The following is a 21745-nucleotide window of genomic DNA, read 5'->3' as shown; positions in this document are numbered from 1 at the left end:
CGAGTCCTCTTCGATGCGCGTCTTCTAAGCGTAGAATAAAATTTCCTTGGTTTGCCCGAGCGAATGAATAGTTGCACCATGTTGCACAGAGCTGTATGGAGTCCTCCGAGATGCAGGTAACCGAGTTCATAATATCGCCGAGTATACGTATGTACGAAGCATAATTGTAGGCGCCACATAAAAACGAGAAGGATGTAGGCAAGGTGTTGTAGGATAATACCAGTGTCTTTTATGAATAATATAAGCACGATCTCTATTTTAGTTTCAGTTTTTTATTTCGAATACAAGGATGCTCTAATTAAACGATGGTAAACCAACTCAGAGAACGAGACTGCAGCGATGGAGTTGTACTGGAGGAAAAATTGCTACCTCTCCTTCAACTTGCAAGTTTGATTCGCAAAATCCTGAGTAGAAGATAGTAAACCGATTTCTGTGCGCTATTTATCCGGAATCAGCATTTTCTGATGAGCATCTTCTTACCTGCAACAGGATATGTGCTTACACCTGCCGGTTTACAATTTGCAGAATAATTATCATACATATGCATAGCGTCGAATAGTTGATATATACAAATAAGTCCTTCCGCAATGTATTCATTCGAATTACTAGGACAATATTTTAATATTGATATGAACATTATTCATGTTGTCAATAATATTACAAAGTTTTTAATAATTATTTAAATAATATATGTATGCTGAATGTATTCCACCCGCATACCTCATGAATAAATGATAAGCTATTTTAGAAGCGAATAGTTGTTTCCTGTTGTTTCCACCCTTACACCCCTGGGACCATCACTCATTGACATGTAGAGTCCTGGAATAACGGAAAGTGAGCGAGCAAGTGAAGAAGTATGATACAACATAATGTCTAGGAATACCTCCACGGGTTTTCTGTTCTCCTGATACCCAGAAAATTTTTTGACCAAATTCTGAATTCCGAAATACCTCCTCGGTTTTTCTGTTCTCCTGATACCCAGAAAATTTTTTGGCCTGAATTATAAACTGCGGAAACGCTGTTCTGAAGCTAGAAATCATTCTTTTCCTTTGTATCTACGATTTATTGAATAAATAAATACACAGGCAGGCATATAGTTAGATCTGCAAAGATTCAGTCGCTCTTTCTATCAGACTAGGAATAATCATGAAGGATTGAATGCATGCACATGATGAGGCACCAAGTTTCGGACCACCTCCTCGGGTTTCCTGTTCTCCTGATACAAATCTCCACTTTTCGGCAAACTTTCAATTTTCAGGGCCGGCAATCTAGAGCTCTGCATTATCACTTCCGGTTTAAAGCATGATTGAACGATCAAAGACACAGGCATGCATGCAGTCAGTCATGCAATGCATCAGTTGCTCTCTCTTTCATACTAGGAATGAATAAACAGGGTGGAACGCATGCACATGATGAGGCACCAGGTCTCGGAATACCTCCTCGGTTTTCCTGTTCTCCTGATACCCAGAAAATTTTTGACCAAATTCTGAATTCCGAAATACCTCCTCGGTTTTTCTGTTCTCCTGATACCCAGAAAATTTTTTGGCCTGAATTATAAACTGCGGAAACGTTGTTCTGAAGCTAGAAATCATTCTTTTCCTTTGTATCTACGATTTATTGAATAAATAAATACACAGGCAGGCATATAGTTAGTTCTGCAAAGAATCAGTCGCTCTTTCTATCAGACTAGGAATAATCATGAAGGATTGAATGCATGCACATGATGAGGCACCAAGTTTCGGACCACCTCCTCGGGTTTCCTGTTCTCCTGATACGAATCTCCACTTTTCGGCAAACTTTCAATTTTCAGGGCCGGCAATCTAGAGCTCTGCATTATCACTTCCGGTTTAAAGCATGATTGAACGATCAAAGACACAGGCATGCATGCAGTCAGTCATGCAATGCATCAGTTGCTCTCTCTTTCATACTAGGAATGAATAAACAGGGTGGAACGCATGCACATGATGAGGCACCAGGTCTCGGAATACCTCCTCGGTTTTCCTGTTCTCCTGATACCCAGAAATTTTTTGACCAAATTCTGAATTCCGAAATACCTCCTCGGTTTTTCTGTTCTCCTGATACCCAGAAATTTTTTTGGCCTGAATTATAAACTGCGGAAACGTTGTTCTGAAGCTAGAAATCATTCTTTTCCTTTGTATCTACGATTTATTGAATAAATAAATACACAGGCAGGCATATAGTTAGTTCTGCAAAGAATCAGTCGCTCTTTCTATCAGACTAGGAATAATCATGAAGGATTGAATGCATGCACATGATGAGGCACCAAGTTTCGGACCACCTCCTCGGGTTTCCTGTTCTCCTGATACAAATCTCCACTTTTCGGCAAACTTTCAATTTTCAGGGCCGGCAATCTAGAGCTCTGCATTATCACTTCCGGTTTAAAGCATGATTGAACGATCAAAGACACAGGCATGCATGCAGTCAGTCATGCAATGCATCAGTTGCTCTCTCTTTCATACTAGGAATGAATAAACAGGGTGGAACGCATGCACATGATGAGGCACCAAGTCTCGGAATACCTCCTCGGTTTTCCTGTTCTCCTGATACCCAGAAAATTTTTTGACCAAATTCTGAATTCCGAAATACCTCCTCGGTTTTTCTGTTCTCCTGATACCCAGAAAATTTTTTGGCCTGAATTATAAACTGCGGAAACGCTGTTCTGAAGCTAGAAATCATTCTTTTCCTTTGTATCTACGATTTATTGAATAAATAAATACACAGGCAGGCATATAGTTAGTTCTGCAAAGAATCAGTCGCTCTTTCTATCAGACTAGGAATAATCATGAAGGATTGAATGCATGCACATGATGAGGCACCAAGTTTCGGACCACCTCCTCGGGTTTCCTGTTCTCCTGATACAAATCTCCACTTTTCGGCAAACTTTCAATTTTCAGGGCCGGCAAACTAGAGCTCTGCATTATCACTTCCGGTTTAGACCATGATTGAACGATCAAAGACACAGGCATGCATGCAGTCAGTCATGCAATGCATCAGTTGCTCTCTCTTTCATACTAGGAATGAATAAACAGGGTGGAACGCATGCACATGATGAGGCACCAGGTCTCGGAATACCTCCTCGGTTTTCCTGTTCTCCTGATACCCAGAAAATTTTTTGACCAAATTCTGAATTCCGAAATACCTCCTCGGTTTTTCTGTTCTCCTGATACCCAGAAAATTTTTTGGCCTGAATTATAAACTGCGGAAACGCTGTTCTGAAGCTAGAAATCATTCTTTTCCTTTGTATCTACGATTTATTGAATAAATAAATACACAGGCAGGCATATAGTTAGATCTGCAAAGATTCGGTCGCTCTTTCTATCAGACTAGGAATAATCATGAAGGATTGAATGCATGCACATGATGAGGCACCAAGTTTCGGACCACCTCCTCGGGTTTCCTGTTCTCCTGATACAAATCTCCACTTTTCGGCAAACTTTCAATTTTCAGGGCCGGCAATCTAGAGCTCTGCATTATCACTTCCGGTTGTGATGTATGATCTGATACGCATACATGCATGTGATGTTGTGCGATATGATATACGCATGAATGAATCACCAACAATCAATATCATCTAATGATGCATACAGGGATGTGATCATTGATAACTGAACAATTGACGTATTGGGTATAATGAGTTTTTATTCATCAATTCATTGTCAAGAATACATATTGAGACTTAGCAATAGACAATATAAATTCATTGTTGTATAGTTGTGATTAATGCGTTACAAGAGTATGGACAATAGTTTCATTTCAATTACCATTAAATTATTCATTTCTTGTTCTCTAAGACATGAGACATTATAATTCATTGCTACATAATTATCTACTCGGAACACATGATGATTCTATGTATAAATCACCGAAGCACAGGATATTGTATAGTCCAGTGGTGTAAATGCATCGAAGATAGTCTTGTATTTCCTATGCGGATGCGGGGCCACTGTTGCTTCAGAGGCTGCCTAATGCTATCCTGAAATATAAGAATGATAGAGTGGTGAAATAACATGATGAAACTCAACGGTAGCTCTTGAAAATGGAATCATCTCGAAAAACATTGCTTTACTGTAATAGAAAGCTATCACGCATAACTTTTTACTTTCAAAGATGCCTGAAGTGCAGCATATTCTCTGATTCCGTGTTAGAATTGTAAATGGAAATAGTTCAACTTCATAAATGTTATCCTTGGATATTGTAAAAATTATATATCAGTTTCTACAACGAAGTCAGTTTGTATTGAGCATTAATGGCGTGGTAAACATTTATTGCACACATATTTGATGTTTCATACTACTCATGGTAAGATAAATCAACTGTCGTTTCGAAATCTTTCCCAAGCTTTTCCAAATATTCGGATTCTATTTCGATTTTCTGATTAATTGTTTAATTAGCGCATCTTCCCATGCCCCTGAAGGTGCCCGATGATATGCGACCATTAGCTACACGGTCCCCAATTTTTTTCCAATTTTTCCCCATTTTTCCCGATTTATTTACGATTTCTTAATTAATTATTCAATTACTCCATCTTCCCCGCCGAAAAAGTGACAAGTAGCGCCGAGAAGCGTAACAGTGGCTCGCGGAATTTGCGTGAACTAAAATTCCAAGTTTCTTGCCCCTTGACTTCACGAGACCCGCATCACAAGCTACGCCTCCAATGTAATGCGGGTCTCGTGAAGTCAAGGGGCAAGAAACTTGGAATTTTAGTTCACGCAAATTCCGCGAGCCACTGTTACGCTTCTCGGCGCTACTTGTCACTTTTTCGGCGGGGAAGATGGAGTAATTGAATAATTAATTAAGAAATCGTAAATAAATCGGGAAAAATGGGGAAAAATTGGAAAAAAATTGGGGACCGTGTAGCTAATGGTCGCATATCATCGGGCACCTTCAGGGGCATGGGAAGATGCGCTAATTAAACAATTAATCAGAAAATCGAAATAGAATCCGAATATTTGGAAAAGCTTGGGAAAGATTTTGAAACAATAGTTGGTTTATTTGATCATGAGTAGTTATACATCTCTAAGATCTTACTGATCTTACTATTTCCCTCTTTGTCGTCCCGTTCTCGGCGATTGTGCTCCATCAGGGTACTTGCTCCGTTCTTGCTCTACAGACGAATGGAGGCGAATTCACATGCGCTCCCATTTGCGCTCACGCACACCTGTCACACGGTACAAGGCAACGGCAGACGACGTAGTGCAGACGAACTGCAAACGTCAAAAGTATATAGCTTCTTTCTAATATAAGGATCAATTTAACAAAATACGTACACTATTTCGTATTTTACATTATCAGAGTCGATCATGAATCCGCTTCACGCCGATTCTATACTGAGATTTAATCGTCGTTCATCTACGAATCGAAGTTGATAAGTGGAAATTGGTATAACAAGCGTTTAAAGTTCGTTCAACCAAAGAATGTAAGCGAGATTGAAGAAAAAAGTTTTAAATTTTCGTTCTGATGAGCTTATGATGAATCATAATAAATGTAGTCATCAATTATCAATTATCCCACATTCCCATAATTATTCCTCATCCCTCACCTCATCATAACCTTCCTTTTTGTCTATTCTATTCTGATATTTGGTATTGTCTCGGCTAAGCAGCATTATCTAATTAATCAATATAGTTATAAAATATGTTCCCGCAGCTCTCATCAGTCGATTCACTCCAAGGCAATTGAAAAGCTTAGTGCTTCAATAAAATGCCTGCTCCACCTCCTCCGCCACCTAGTCTTCCAGATGCACCATCTAGGGAGAAAACTGAAGTACGTGAATCTGAGACACTACCACCCTGGGCAAAAATCACTCTAACTTCGGCAGAAGCTGAAATCGAGAAGCTTATATCGAGAAATGAACTCAAAGATGCTGAGGTAACCTACTTCTGCCAGGTTCAACCAATTCTCCAAGATGGACCACAGTAAGATGGGAACTTTAGAATTTCATTGTTGGAAAAAAACTTATTACTACATATTTCCTTACATAAATATGTACCATCTTTCAACAGATGCGGTCTTGTGGCTCTCGCGATGGCGTCTCAAGAATATACGAAGCCAGTTTCAGTTAGTCAACTACTTGCAGAAGCTAGAGTGAGAGGATTTACACAACACGGTGAAGTTTACAGCGTAGATTATATGGGGACTCTGGCCGCCGAATATCTACCTGAACATAGGCCAGATATTCTAGTAGACTTACAAACCTGTCCAGATTCAATGACCCATGCTCTGGCCCACGGTGCAATGGTTTTAATCCCTTATGATTCGGATTTCAATCATGCCCCGTGTTTAAAACGGGGGCACAAGGCACACTGGGCATTGTTGGTGGGTTTAATATCATCTAGGTGAGTTTTTAAAATCTGTTTAAATTTTTCGAAGATTATGAAACTACCATTTTCTTTCACAGGCAAGGTTATTACATTCTGGCGAGGCATGGAAAGTCTCGTCATCTGGCGTGTTGGCCTTTGAGAGATTTGATTGAGAGTAATGGGAACCTGGAGGAAGAGGGTGCGGCAAGACATGCAGGTGGCTACGTCGTGCCTAAAGGTGGAGTTGGCGGACAACGAGGTCTGCGTGGTAGAGCGCTGGCTCTCCATCCGTATATCTAAATATTTAAAGAAAAAACAGAGAAAAAATGAAAAAGATAAAAGGTACGAAACGAATTCATGCGCTATCGATAACGTAAAAACCAAAAAAAGTTATTTCATCGTTCAAATAATAACAATAACCCTATTAAAAAAATATCTAGGTACTTCAAATAATGTTGTACAATATATAAAATTGTGCGATCAAAAAATCATAACGACGAAAAAAAAAATACTTATCACTTTAGGGACTCGTTTATTCGTTCAGAACCAATTATTGGTGAATCGGGAGGGTTTTCAATCACTAGAGTCTCAAATGATTTAATTCAGCAAATGTAACAATAAAAATTGTTGCTTATATGCCTGTCGCTCTCATATGACTTTACAACGCTTTAATTGCTCATATTTTTGATTTTTTCAAAACAATACGACGGTCTTCACACATTTGTCAACTCACGTTCTTGACATCAAAATATAATAATGAGATATAAAATAAATATGAATAATAATATTCAAAACGTATTAGGTAGGTATTCAAAGTAAAATAATTACTTATTGTGCGAATAATAAAATCGTAATTGTTTGTGAATTAAAATTAGCGTGCGTAAATATCTCAAGATGTGCAAGATAAATACGGCATATGATTTCATCGAAAATCGATGATTCGAAAAAAAATCGGATTAAAAGCTCAGCGTTTTTAAAGATCAAAGTTTTCTCAAGTGATCATTAATTGTTTGTTATCTGTTAATTGTTATTGTTCTTGTTATTACTATCATTTTTATTATTATCATCAATTATTTATTGTCACCAAAGGAATTGGCTAAACCAAATAAATGAATAAAATTGTTTAAAACAAATTTTTGTGCAATCTGTGATCAGTTCTTTTTCTGATGCACTGATTAATTTCCTTTTTCTTAATCTCTAATGATTAATGCGTAAAGAATAATTGTAATCTAGTCGTCAAGAAAAATATTGGTAAAATAACAATGTGGGCCGAGTAAATTTCAAAGTAATTCATTCGGCGTGCTTATTTAGGAATTGAAACAATAAATATTGATAAATGACTTACATAGAATATAAATATCGCGAACATAGTTGTACATGAATGTAAGTAAGAGAAAAGGAAAAGACAAAGAATGTAATTATGATATTAAATTAATTACCTTATGGCACTCATAAGTCTGATCAAAGATACGTGGAATTTTGTTTTGCTATTCGATCTATAATATTTTACGCTACCGTGAATCGAACGTGTATGAAAAAAAGATAAGTGTAAAAATAAAATGACTTTCTGATTCAGTCGCCCTTGTATTACACTGTTGTTGAGGAACAAATTGGTTCTATGAGGTTCTAATCCCTAGAGGATCTCTAGGTTTTGGAGAATAGCGGTGCGTACCCATTAGCCATACCATACATCTATGGCCATACGTGGCTATGACCGCAATTATTATCTGAAAAGGATGTTTTGTTCTCATCGTGATACATGTGAGACACCCATCAAAGTTTGAAATTAAAACGCGATGAAAAAAATGCGTTACACTTATATTTCAAGCTTACAAACATCAACGTAACAGAACAACTCCTTATTCTCCTTTTTTTCCTTCATGATTTTCATTCTACTCTATCTCTAGCCTTAGCCTTTACTTATTGTTGCTCTATTATACTACTGTTATATACTAGTATTATATTGTATTTTCACTGGTACGTTAATTAGCTAATTTCCTTTATTGTTTAAATCATCATTCAATTATTACTCGACTGCAGCTTTGCCCAGCTTATATTTCCTAATTCCATCAATGGGATTTGATTAACAATAAACGTTCTATGTATACATATATATTTAAATAATTTGGCATTTCTTAAATTTGATTCGAAAGACCGTGGGCTAAAAAAAATTGAGAGAACAAAGAAGATTCGTCTTCAGAGTACAGCGTGATAATATTCTGAAGCAAACCCTTCTGATTTATGAATATTTCTATCAATTCATATGCATATCGAGTATAATTTTGATAACATGGGAACGGAAAATGTTCCATCGTCTACTAAAATAGTAAGTGTTGTTATCCTATGCTAAATATCATAGTTAAATTAATACAGTATATCACATACAGGTATTGGATATTTATTAATTAATATTATCAATTTCTGCAAACGTTCCCTTTCAAATTAGGTATAAACATTGGGTGCCAATTAGATGTAACATTGTAACATCAACTATCATCATCATTATCATTACTATCATTTAATATAGAGATTAAAATTTGAAGTAAAAGTAGGCTCAACGTAATTACCTGATATGCTTTCGAAAAAAATTCTTTCCTTTCCATTTTCTTCATCTGTGCTACGGTAATTTTTAAGTTCTAAGGCAATTTCATTACATAAGTAGAGGGTATGTATTTCTTTATTGCGTGAGAATATCGCTGCGTATTCACACCTCTCGTATTACGTATGTAGGCATGTATACTGGATGAATTTCATGATGATCGCGATCATGCGTTACACATTATCTTATTATCTTTCTTAAAAGACTCAATGTTCATTTTTTAAGACAATTTCGAAACGTTGATGTTATTCATATTATTGGTTTCTACCTACACGTTTAAAATCATTTTTCGTACTCGCGTCGTCGATTCACAATCTTTTTTTTATTTCATTCAAATATTCGATATAACTTCTACGAATCATATTGTGTCATTTTATATACTGTATACATATACATAGGTATATTTATATTACAGTTCGCATAAATCTCTCCTTGTAAGCACACAATAAAAACGTCTAAATCTAGAACGGTATAATATCGACTAACGATCAACTTATTTCACTCCGCTTTTTAGATTATATATTACTTAATAAAACATTACTCTTTGTTTCACATTACGATTTTAATTATTGTAAGCTTTGAGCTTGAGGCTTTGCACTAAGCCTGCATTCTTATTATTTTTATCCCTTCACTACTTTAGTATCTCTGACAAATAACGTAAAAAAACAAAACAAAGAAAACGGAAAAACTTGTTGCAGAGATTTAAAGACTTAGATACTATATGACACATACGTCTGTTATTGAATAAGGTTTTTATGTATTTTAATTTATGTATATATTTATGCAGAAGGATAGCAAATAATAGGTAAAATTGGAGAAAAATATCAGAAGGAACTTTTGATCAGTTAATATACATAAACCGAGTATAAACTCTGTAGATCAGTTTTATAATATGTATAAAAATGTAGAATTGTCATTCATTTTTTGCTTTCTCAAATTAAATACTGGTTAACGATCTGACAACAATAATAATTATTGATATTATAAGCACAATATCAAAATCATTAATTTTGCAGAACTTATGTATATCTATCTACCAAAGAGTACAGCATGATGTATGTCACACTTTGGCAAGTATGTATGAAAAAATGAATCAAATTCTGAACATACCGGTAACGGTGATACTATTTTTGCGTTTTTGTTTTATCCGGCACATATAAATGTTGCTATATTATATCTACGGGTATTCAATAATTGTATGAAATTCTCTGTAGTGTGCAGAGCTCACTCAACGTCAGTTTTGTGCGATGTACTGAATTCGGACCAGTTGGGAAAATACAAAATCAAAGTCATCTACAAAGTAATTTTCCTTTTTTCTTTTTCCTCCATATACAGGTTCTACGGATATATTACGGAATTACTAACTTATAGAGTATTTTCTCTGATTCGTTTTTTTCTTCCACTTGAAATATACACAAATATTATCATTAAGCAGCAGAGATCATTATAGTTAACAGATATTTGAAAACCAGCTCTGTGTTGAACATCGGTAACTACGTACTCTAATATCGATTATAGTTGAAAATAGCTACCCAATTCAACAACGGCATTGTCTTTTAACTCGAATGTTTTCCATTTATGATTATATTTACACAGTAATACAGCGTTGAGAGCTGGCGTAGGAATAATAATACGGATAAACATTTATTTTGGAGAACTGTTTAGGTGTGATGATTATAAATAAAGAGGAAAAACTGTAATTTGGCAAAACAGTCGAACGCGTTTTTAGTTTCAAAGATTTCTTTTTTTTTTTTCTCTTTCATTTGGGCTTGGCGAAATATAACGACAAAGCTCATCGTTAGTTTTGGCATTTAACAGTCACGGCGATGGCTACGTCGCCAAAGCAAGAACAGTTTAATTAAAACTGTTTGATTCAGTTGGTTTAGCTAAAATTCCAAAAAGGAGGGAGTCAAAAATATCTAGAATTAGGTATAGTTACATTAGTCGTTATAATATCAAGTCGGTTTAACCATAGTAATAAATTAAATGAAATCTTTTTTTTTCTGTCGTCAAGTCAATTTATCACTGCAATTTAAACAATCTAAAAATAATTTATAAACTATTAAAAGTTTCTAATACGGAATAAAGAGTGCCATCACATTCTGGTATGACAATAAATTATTCAATTTAATTGATCACTAATGAATTCTGAAGAGATTTAATCATATTATTTTTTTCAACTGTATGTTAAAAGATCAGACGAATAAAATCAACGATTTCTACCGATTCACATCAGCTCAATTGTTAAACCAAAATATAAAAATCAAGTTAGATACTTCGATGAAGTCGTTGAAAAGCCCTGAAAGCAGCAATGGGACTGTTCACTGCATTCCTGTAGCTTTTCAGATTGAATACATACATATGTATATGCACCCGTTATGAGTGTAAAATCATGGAAATTTCAGACGAGATCATGATAAAATGATAATATGAGTTCGAACCTATGCTGTATTATAACCGTGATATGTTTTTCTTCAGTCTGCACAGAATTTTCGAAGATTCAATTGCACATGTTGAAAGAAAAACTGCACATCGAATCGCTTAAAGTACGAATTTCTCTACCGCGATTATATTAAAATATTAACGGAAACGATGTCGATCTCGTCTAAAAAAATTATTCAAATTTATTGCACTTCAATGAATTATATTTATAATCTGTTTGTGTCGATTTTGAGGTAAGTACAGATCAAGAATTGCACCAACTTTTCATCTCTCGTCATCTATGAGTATGTAGAGACGTAGTAAAATTAAAAAAAAAGAAGTGGAAATTCTACTACTAATCGGTGATGGTTGACTCATTGTGATAAATGTTGAATAATAAATATCAAATATGTAGATCCACATTCATTAATGACACTACACTATACTACCGAAACGTACACCACCGAGGAATACATTTCACCGTGCGCACCGGAGACCTCAGCCGCTCTGAACGTACTTAAACCCCAATCTTTGAGTGCGTCGCGTATCACGAGGGTGGATTTCGAAATTAGTATAGGACAGTGTCCGTGTGAAATAGTACGGCTGACAATGAGCAGGATTGTTTTGTATAGTTCAATTACAGTTAGTACAGTGCATTGGGAAGTTTAGGTGAGATTTAACGCCTGTTGAGTATTGTAAGTCAACAATGATATGGGAAAGGTTTTGATATGCGTCTGCCACTGAGCGGATAGTTGAAAGAATTTGACGCCGTACCATTCAGTCCCATCTATGCTCACTGAAAATTGAAATCGGGTATGATATTTTATCAGGCTGATACGAGATGTTTACTTGAGCAAACATTACCTTTCAATGGAATGTTGTGGGTTTTTGCAGAACAGATAAGCCGCGCTACACCATCTACTGTCTGACTTTTTGGTTCATTTTCTTTTTCTTTTTCCTTCTTCTTTCCCAGCCTCATAACTGTAATGAAGAACAAGAGAATAAATACCAAGATAAGCTACAGATAATTCTAAAACTGTGTTTGAACGTCTAGAGATTGAGCGAATTATTTACTTTTTTGTTTCTTTTCTTTCGTCGTATAATTCATGGACAAATGATGCCCAGGGTTTTCTCCCAGGAGTGGTAATCTCTGGACGTGAAGAGCTCTGAAAGCTTGTCTCAAAGTAATTTTTCCTTTCTCTCCAAACGTTTGTTTGCCCCAGTAGTCGAGTTGAAGCTCTACGGGTTCCCAGCCATCCCTTGGCTGACCAACATTCGGACTGCTGGGTGGTGTTAATCTGCTCGGAGGTGGGACAGGTAGACCTGGTGGCGGGAGAGACGGAGGGGATCCAGACACAGCCATACCTTCTTCTAGATCAACAGATGCAGAAGCGCTGCTATCCGGACATCCGACACGAACGTCATTTATAAATGGTATAAATATTTGACTGCTATCATCTGTTTCCCTGTAGAATGAAGTCAGAAATTTCAAACTTTAGTTCATTTAAAACAAAAACACCGTCTGATTGATGATTGTTTTCCTTTAAACTTCCTACACACCTGACGGTCACCATCGCCTCTGCAATCGGAAGGGATAATAACATGCCTGACGTTGCCAGATACTCGGATACTCTGGATGCACCCTCTGTGGCTCCACCTCCTTCCCTTTCCATCAATTCTCTCCATTCTTCGCCAAAGAGCATCGAATATTTCGGATCGATAGAGGAAAGATACCTCGAGAGAGTATTTGAACCGAGCGGTACAACTAAAAATCTCATATAGTTTTGCCAATCTGGGGGCCTGAAGCTCAACAATTCAACGTAGTGTCGGAGAACGGAGTTCACAAAGCTGTCACCTCCCGCAACCACCACTTTTATCGGAGCAGGTGGTTTTGCCGAACTGTTACAGCTGTGGAAAATTCCATTCTAATTGGAGCAAAATTCACGTTCAACATCTAAACGCCGTCAAAAATTATAAAAATCGTACTTACAATTTCTGTATACGTGCGACCAGGCACGTGAAAGTCGTTCTAATATCAGCAGGTGAAGCTGTAGTGAGAACACGATGATTTCTCTCTTGAAGTCGAGCTGCTAAAACGGCGCCTCCAGGATCGCCTAATGAAACAAGGGAGACAGCCTCAGGCAGGCTATCATCTGGCAATACCCGACTGAGTTGTTCAACAAGGGCTTTTCTTGGCTATGAAAAATATGAATAGTTGAAGGTTGTTTAAATTATCGAATTCCGTTTATTGATATTGAAACCAAGTCAAATTACCTCCGAGTTGTTCAAATCAGTCGCTGGTTTTAAGTCAACGCTCAAACTGTGTTTCTTGGATTTATTACTGCCAGGAGTTCCCCTGTCCCTTGCAAAGAGTCTGCTCCGTCTGTCAGCTCCTTCATTTTTATTAGTATGTTCAGACTTTGGTGGTGAACCAGCGACCACTGCTGGTGGATCATTAGCTTCGTGATCCGTCCAATTTTCTGGATGTGAATCACTGTCAGCTCTGCGAGAACTATCGTCACTAAGTCTGTCGACTCCGCGTTCTGTAATATAAATAAGTCAAACATCCATTCTACGATACATAGGTTTGATAGAAAATATTTTTGCAGTTCGGCGGATTTCAGAAATCCAGCAATAAAAAGTGAAATAGAGAAAACCAGCTTAGTAGGATAAAATAGTGCAGTGGAATAAAATATGTTTTCATTTTTCTTCTTCAGTGTGTTCATATATCAAGAACATAATCACACTATACCCAATATTCTATTTCTGGTTGCAGGATTAAAATCTATGAAATTTGTCAGAAGCATAACTCAAGAGCGACAGATTAGTAGCGCCCATTATCTTTATCATCATATGCTGAATTTTTATTGATTATTTTTTTTTTAAATTAACTTTGGTCAAACTTGTAATTTCGAGAACAAGTTTAGCATGCGTTATTTAACCCTTCATATTAATTATTGCAGTTGTCTTATTGTACAAAACGTTGAGATGCAAGATGAAGAGTAAATTATCAGCGATAAATGACTTGATACTTGTTAATTAGCATATTGTAGTTTAGTTTACTTCAAATTGTCATTTTTGTTTTTCGGGTTTTTCAAGCCAATTTTTTAACATAATAATACAAGATTTAGCAATAGGCAGAAACAAAAAAGCTTTGTAAAGTAGATAGAGGTAGGTAGAACCTAGGTACATACGTACGTACGTTAACAGGTAGATAGACAGATAGAGGCTTCAGGCTGTCAATATTGAAATATAGATACATAAAAAAGCAACAGGAACACAATTCACCATTATACAAACGAACGAACAAACAGACGGACGTGACACGTAGGGATGTGGTCGACAACAGGCGTTTGAAATCTCATCGGAATATTCCAAAAAGTGCATGTAAATGTAGGGTTCACATGTTGCAAACGATTTTAAGAAAATGAAATGGTCAACAAAGTTTAGTTCTACTAATTGGATATTTTATACAAGTTTTATGTCGTGTTTGTTAGTTGAGTATGATAAACTCATTAATTGACTTAAATTCTGTGCAAGTTTAATTAAATGATTGATTAATAGAAATGATAACAAAATATAATGTGAATAAAATGGCTTTTTGATGCTTTTGGTAGCCTACGTACCTGGAGTGGTGTGTCCCATGCGGGTCTTCTCTTTGATAGGCAGACCGGAGTGTGGTGGTTGCCCTACGGCGGTAGCGGAGCTGATTCCGATTTCTTCGCCGGTTACTACTATCGAATCGTACCATGCAACAATGCAAAGCCAACCCACCAGACTTCAACTTAGTTATAAATCTTTATTCCGACAAGCAACTGATGATGAATTCTACTCCTTATTAACGTATCGACTGTTCTTTAGTCTTTATAGTTTTTCGTTTCTTTGGTCTTATTATTTTTTCTGGGATCCCATTCAATTATTTTATGATTGGATGAAAACAATGTTAGATCATTGTTGTTGTTACAGATTCTAATTATTCAAATATGTGTATGAAATATATTTGCTACACAGCAGTTTACATACAGACACACGTACGTTCTCTTGTAATAAAATATGACAATCAAAAAGCAAAATTACGAACACTACGAGCGAGAGCATTATGACATTATTAAAACACTATAATGATGATGTAGGTATTATAGTGTATTCATGATACGCGGATACATCTTGTACAATAATCACTTTTAATACTGACTCTCTCAATATCAACTTGCCTTATGTTCTAACAATTTCTTTTACGAAATACAGGATATTTCATACCCCCAAAAAATGTATGATGAACTAAAACAATAATAAAAGACTTACCTGCTTGTGTTGGCGCCAGAAGAGAGCGACTTGAGCTAAAAAAAGGCCTCAGCGAAGGCTTTGGCGTACTGCTCACTGACATCGTATCTAATTCTGGTCCACTGTCGGATAAATCCTCCAGCTCATCGAACAATTCTTCAATTTCCATATCCCCACCTGAAAGCGTTTTTGATTTTTGGATTATTCCAATTTTAGTTTAATGATGTGAAAAATGGTTGAATATTTGCGATAACAGCTGTAAGTATTTATTACCTGATAATTTCTGGCCTATTTCTTCCTGATCATGTTCCAATTCTTCGGATACCCTGAACCGTTTTAGTAGAGCTATGAATTTTTGCTTCAGGTTTCTTTGCTGAAATTATTAATTAATTGGAAAAGTAAAATAAAATCAATTAAAGTTACGATAAACTTTATTTGTGATATTTTATAGAATTACCCTTACCCTTACCCTTGCATGGGCAGGTATTTTAGTCCGGCTTTTTCTCCTATGCAGTTCAATGGCGACTTCACTGTCGCTTCCTTCGGCTTCACCTTCAGAGCTAAATTCCTCTTCATCGTCACTGAATTCCTGCCCTAGTCTCTCGCTAGGATCATTGATAAGTCTCTTGTCATGATCAACGGGTTGTGAACTGAGAGCAACAATGCTGACCTTAGCTAGAACCGTGGCATGACCTCCGTATTTTTCAGATTTGTCAGAAACGAGTTCCAGTTCTAAATCCATTTGCTTTTGGAGAACCTGTGAACAGGATAATGGAAAAATGAAAATTGATTTAATGAAAATTCATCAGTTCCTTCAACGCTATCAAAATACCTGTGCCATATTAATAACTCCTTCAGCAAGAGTTTTGTAACCCAACATAGTCCTGTTTTTATATCTCTTGCGTCTCTGCAAGAGTACCAAAAGCTTGTTTCCATCTCTCTTCAAAAAGTGTGGATACTGAAGAGCAAACTGAAATTCCAATTCCGTGTCCAGCATACCTGCAGATGGCACAACTATTTCATTTGACCTCAAGGTCCGCTTAGAACTCTGCATTTTGACAGCAAGGCTGATAGAAGCCAAATCTGAACCAAGGGATCGGAGAAGAACAAGGCGACTCAGAGTCAAAGAGCAGAGCCTGAAAACAGAAAAAATCAAAGTCATTGAAATATTGAACAGTATCTAGTATAGAAAGAAAGGGAAAAAGCTGTACAAAATCGTTAATCGTATCGCACAAGCCCCTTAGCGCAGAGGTGTGACTAGTAAGTAAATTGACTGTGGGGTAATAGGGTATTTATAGTCTTTGAGTGAAAGGGTTCACTTGTATAAGCGTGGTGTAGTTTTTGTTGGGGAGAAAATAATTTAGCAAGGTAATTTTGTACACATAAAATCCGAATCGATCCGGTTTCAAGTTGAAGTACTAATAAAAATGAAAAATAAAAATATTATTTCCTAGGTCTATCTCATAGGATCTCGCAATGTACTTCTGTTAATTTATAAATAAATTTTAACAGCGGCATGTCACGGATGCAGAGGAAAAGGGGTAGATGCAGGTGAGCGATCGTAGGCGAGTGGTCGGCCTTGTTGTAAAGTTCTAATTGCTATAGGACACGCTATACGCGGGGGTGGTAACCAGGGTTCGCGGTCGGTGACATTGAATCGATATATCGAGGGTGGTTTTCGTTGAGAAGTGAAGTGAAGTAAAAGGAGGGAGTTTGTCGTCGCCGATTAAACTGACCCCTCGGGATTGTGAGGTATAAGTAAAGCTCCTCAACACAGTTCTCGTACCTACACAAATAGAATGAGGAAGAAGGCGCTGTGTTTTACACACACGTATCCTCAGCTCTTATGAATCACTTGACGTGTGTAGGCTGAGGTCGGTCCCACGCTTTGATGAATGGGAAACCAGAGACGATCGGCCACGAAGGCTTTTAGAATACGCGCGGTTTTCTCTGCCGCCCCCTCATATTTTATTTTAAATCCCAATTACTCGGAGGGGTCAGAATAATCGGCATTGGGAGTCGACTAATTTAAACTAAATCTGTAGTATATAGATACCACATCCCATATGTGCATATACATAAATACTTAAAAATGGAATCGATGTATACAGAATGCAGCTGCTGCGCCGGGGGTGGAATCGATCACTCCCTTGCAGTTCTTATCCCACAACGAATAGGTTGAATATAATGATCACCTATGTATATGAATTCATACATACATATACTATGTATCTACATTGATACACTCCGATTGTGTTCCAACTCTTCCAATAATCAATCTCCTTCTACATTATCGTCTCTCATTATTTTCTGCTACTGCTATTCCTCAATCTCCTGCTGCTTATGCCGCAACGAGTAAACCTGAAAACCGCAAACCTCAAGATGTGATGCAATGCAGCAAGGCGAGGCAATTAAAACGTTCCCTTGTATCTCACGGAGTGATGGAACTACATAAAAAAAAATCGAAAAAATTTGATCAGCTGATTATCTTACAATTGATATAAACGAAAGCGACTCGTCGCATGCTATCTCGACTAAGGATAAGGAGGACGAAACTGATCAACGTCTGGCTTCGTCGACGCCACACGTCCAAAATAAAGCCGCACAGCAGATACAGATTATTACGCAATTCTGCAGGAAATGAGCAGAGAGGGAGGCTAATATTTGTGCAACTGACTAACGTGAATACGTCGCAATCTCCCTTCTGCCACTAGATAACAGTTTCATTTTATTCTATTTTTTCGTTTCGTTTCTTGTATCGGTATAATGAAAATGGTTATTTTTAGAATACATAATAATGGCCAATTATTCCTATGACATAATTATTATTCATCAAAAAAGTGGATACATGAGCTCTACTATATAAACTCATAATCAGATATACGTGACCGTTTAAAGTCGTCCTCCCTGATCATTATTCGTCAAAATATCAAAACGTTAATTAACAATAAGCATGATTGTGGTTTCTAAACACGATACAACATAGACAAAGAGATAGGTAAACGAATAAGATCACAAATTAAACATAAAATAATTTCACCACACTAGGTGGTAGACGGATTAAAATATATTTTTATATCGATAAGCGTAAATAGAAGCCCCTGTGCAGCCCGATATGATAATACGGATATTGGTTGTATAGAGTATGTAGACTGTATTGTGAATCACATACGTACACTCAATGCTTATACGCCAAGTGAGTCACCGAGCTTCTAGTTAATGTAATAATAAATATTCTAGGTAGATATCTCTATCACCCATGTCGCGAATATAAAATAACACCATGTAAAAGAGAAAAATTTTGGTTAGTCTATTTTGTTTCTATCCTTTTATTTCTATTCAAATATATTTCTTGGTACTTCAGCTGCCTGTGCTAAATTATTACTGCCGCATGAGTACAGAATACACGGTATAGACATACGTCGATATGTATTTATGGAGTATGTAAATTTGGATAAGATTGATTTTTATTTCTGTATGCTATGCTATACGCTACGTTACGTATGTAATATAGCCTCTTACATTCCGACAGTATAGACTAAATTCTTCGAGGACTTCGAGCTTGGAGAAATGTCAAAAGTAAATTAAAGAAAAAAAAAAAACAACACGAGACACGGAGAAAGAGTACATTTTGAGTAATTATGCCAATGAGGAGAACAAGGAAGAACTATGAATGGCTTCGTGCGCATTAGAAAGAAAAAAAAATCAATTATTAATGACAACGGTATAGAGAGACGAGTAGACTTGTACAGGTTGCTGTTAAACTCAGCTGCGTGCGTACATAAAAAAAGGACAAAGAAAATAGAAGAAACCCTTGCTATAATAAAGCGGGTAAAAAAGTAAGAAAGATATCTCGATGATGGATTGTAGTTTGTAGATAAGTTACTACACCCTTCAGCAACCTCCCCTTTTAATGATTGTGATAGTATTAATTATAAAAAAAACTCGCATATATCTTCAATAACATTTTAAGTACATGGAAAAAATTGGAAAGAGAGACTCGTGCAATCTAATCTTGGTCATTAGTTGTGACTTTGAATCCATATTCGTTGAGAAAAATATGGTTCATTCTATTGTGTCGTTAATATGTTTTTAATAATAATGACAATAACTTTTGGGTTGGGTCGGCTAAGCTTTTGCGATTTAGATTTACCCAAATGATCGATTGGAATAATTAATTAAACATATACAGACATTGTATAAAAAAGAACTGCCGCTATTTTTGATCAATCGTGAAATTTTGTTATTGAATCCTTCGAAATGAAGAGATAATCGCTGCGGATTACACGATTAAATACGCCGATATGGAAACACGTGATGAGGTATCCTTTGAAATATGAATATTGCGATATTGATGAAAGTGATTCTCGGCGTTTATTTCTGATTTCAAATCCAGCTTGTATCTGTCATCACAGGTACGTATTTGCATGACAATTCCAGGGGCGTAGTTCGGAACAGGATTCTCTTTGTTCGAATCATAAGTATATTCGAACATTGAAAATAAATACAAAAATTAAAACGCGAATTTTCATTTTTACGTTTTGAAGAACGGAACGGATTGTGTGTGTTATTTCTCGGGAACCATATACATATAAAGGCGGTGACATCGCGGCGTAGATCAGCCTTACTGCGTACATTATTAAATTATCATCACCCAGAAAGATAATGTAGATAACAAAAAAAGTTGATTTAATAAATTAACTGTCAAAGTACGTCCCCGAATCTCAATTAGCTCTCTCTTCGCTGTCACTTTTGTATCCTTTATCTGTCTGGTATACAAACGGGGACAAGTAGATACACATACAGTCGGTTCACTTGATTCTGAATATTCTGCTCCACATAAAACATGAGTAACAATTGTCAGAATCCACCTGACAAATTTTACATACGTGCTCCTCACATGTAAAATGTATGCAAGTTGTTTGACAGCTAACATCCGCAGAAAGTATACGGGTTGAAGTCGGCTATGAAACAAGACGCAGCTGAAAGTGACACGCAACGAAATAATTCTTTTTCTTGTCAAAAATACCCTGTGATGAAAAATGTCAAACTGTTGGTTGGGTTTGTTTTCATTTCTCTCTTAATTGCAGAAAACGTGCATAAATCAAGATTAACTGTGTCTGAAGCATAAATGAGAAATAGATTTGATAAGTGAATTAGAACCTGGGGATTTTTTTCGCGGATGATCGTGAGTGCAGCCGGTGCTAATTCAACCCGCTAATAACAACGATCACAATGTTTTCAGCTTGATTATGAAATAAATATAAGATAGTTGTAAGTAAAAAAGGGCGTGTGAATGCCCGTTGAAGCGCTGGCGTTCAATGTATAATGTATATCTGTATCTGATGCGCGGGAGCGATCGGAACGGGGTTTATGAGAGATGATTTTAACCTACAAGAACGAAGGGATAAATGGAGGGCAGAACAAGGGTCATTACCTCGGTATGCAGTTTGGCGGCGTCCGATCAACCTCCCATGTAGCGAACAGCTTCATCGGTACGGGCCGCGCGGCCGGGGTTGTTACCTTGTTTCTTTCCGCCATTTTTCGACCTAATGGCCCACCAACATTTATTTAACAATTCCTCACCCACCTCACAGCACGAAGGCTCACGGCCAACTGATTCATTCAGTCATTCGAGCATCGCGTTCATGATTCTGTCAGTTCTTCTATCAGTGACGACGGGTCGGTAACCACTGATCTCAGTACACTGGATAGCCGATACCTCGATTTCCTTCGAAGCTCTTTGAGCGCCGACACATATCCACCACGGAACTAAGCAGACCACAGAAGCGCGTGCGCGACGATTTGAACGCTGCGTAAAATCGTCCATTGCGCCCGGGAATATTCATTTCTTCGCTCAAATTAATCATTCAACTCTTTCAGTAATTGAGCGATGTGGAATGATTATCTGTAAAACGGCAATTCATAATCAACATAATAATTTCTTCAGTAATACTCTGTATGAATAGGACAATATAATTTACCTTATTCTTTAGCCAACACTACAGATCAGACAATACGGATCAGCGAGTAGACTAGTGAAGATGACCGCGGATTTGGCGCCGTCTAGTATTGTTTATCACAACTGTCATTTATGGTTAAACGTCAAAAAACAGTCAAA

At 36.8% G+C, this 21745-nt stretch overlaps 2 protein-coding genes and 1 long non-coding RNA gene across 11 annotated transcripts; 1 reads left to right on the top strand and 2 right to left on the bottom strand.

Annotated features, from left to right (window-relative positions):
• Positions 1-3652: 3652 nt before the first annotated feature.
• On the bottom strand, positions 3653-5692 carry LOC125500386. The gene is made up of 3 exons (XR_007277760.1): positions 5561-5692; positions 5059-5225; positions 3653-3994 (listed from the first exon to the last, which is right to left on the bottom strand). It is a non-coding gene; the product is annotated as an uncharacterized LOC125500386 (long non-coding RNA).
• On the top strand, positions 5102-7895 carry LOC105689649 (UPF0692 protein CG33108). Of its 2 annotated transcripts, none has more exons than XM_048653291.1 (4): positions 5102-5240; positions 5668-5936; positions 6024-6356; positions 6419-7895. In XM_048653291.1, the coding sequence occupies exons 2-4, from the start codon at positions 5722-5724 to the stop codon at positions 6618-6620; spliced, it is 750 nt and encodes a 249-aa protein (XP_048509248.1). In that variant the 5' UTR covers positions 5102-5240; positions 5668-5721; the 3' UTR covers positions 6621-7895. The 2 variants fall into 2 exon arrangements, with proteins under 2 accessions (XP_048509248.1, XP_012262245.1); XM_012406822.3 differs by having other exon boundaries at positions 5211-5437.
• A 226-nt stretch (positions 7896-8121) lies between these two features.
• On the bottom strand, positions 8122-21745 carry LOC105689594 (phosphofurin acidic cluster sorting protein 2). 8 transcript variants are annotated; one of them, XM_048653288.1, is made up of 14 exons: positions 21609-21745; positions 21062-21532; positions 17844-18071; positions 16457-16760; positions 16082-16381; positions 15898-15997; positions 15646-15801; positions 14967-15074; positions 13615-13883; positions 13331-13536; positions 12901-13248; positions 12415-12806; positions 12205-12321; positions 8122-12136 (listed from the first exon to the last, which is right to left on the bottom strand). In XM_048653288.1, coding segments are annotated over exons 3-14 (2433 nt in total). In that variant the 5' UTR covers positions 17846-18071; positions 21062-21532; positions 21609-21745; the 3' UTR covers positions 8122-12005. The 8 variants fall into 8 exon arrangements, with proteins under 8 accessions (XP_048509245.1, XP_048509246.1, XP_048509242.1 ...); XM_048653289.1 differs by having other exon boundaries at positions 17844-17985; XM_048653285.1 differs by lacking the exon at positions 17844-18071.

Source organism: Athalia rosae, chromosome 3 (assembly GCF_917208135.1).
Source record: "Athalia rosae chromosome 3, iyAthRosa1.1, whole genome shotgun sequence".
NCBI lineage: Eukaryota > Metazoa > Arthropoda > Insecta > Hymenoptera > Athaliidae > Athalia > Athalia rosae.
Note: the sequence above shows the minus strand (reverse complement) of the source record. Positions and strands in the feature narration are given on the sequence as shown.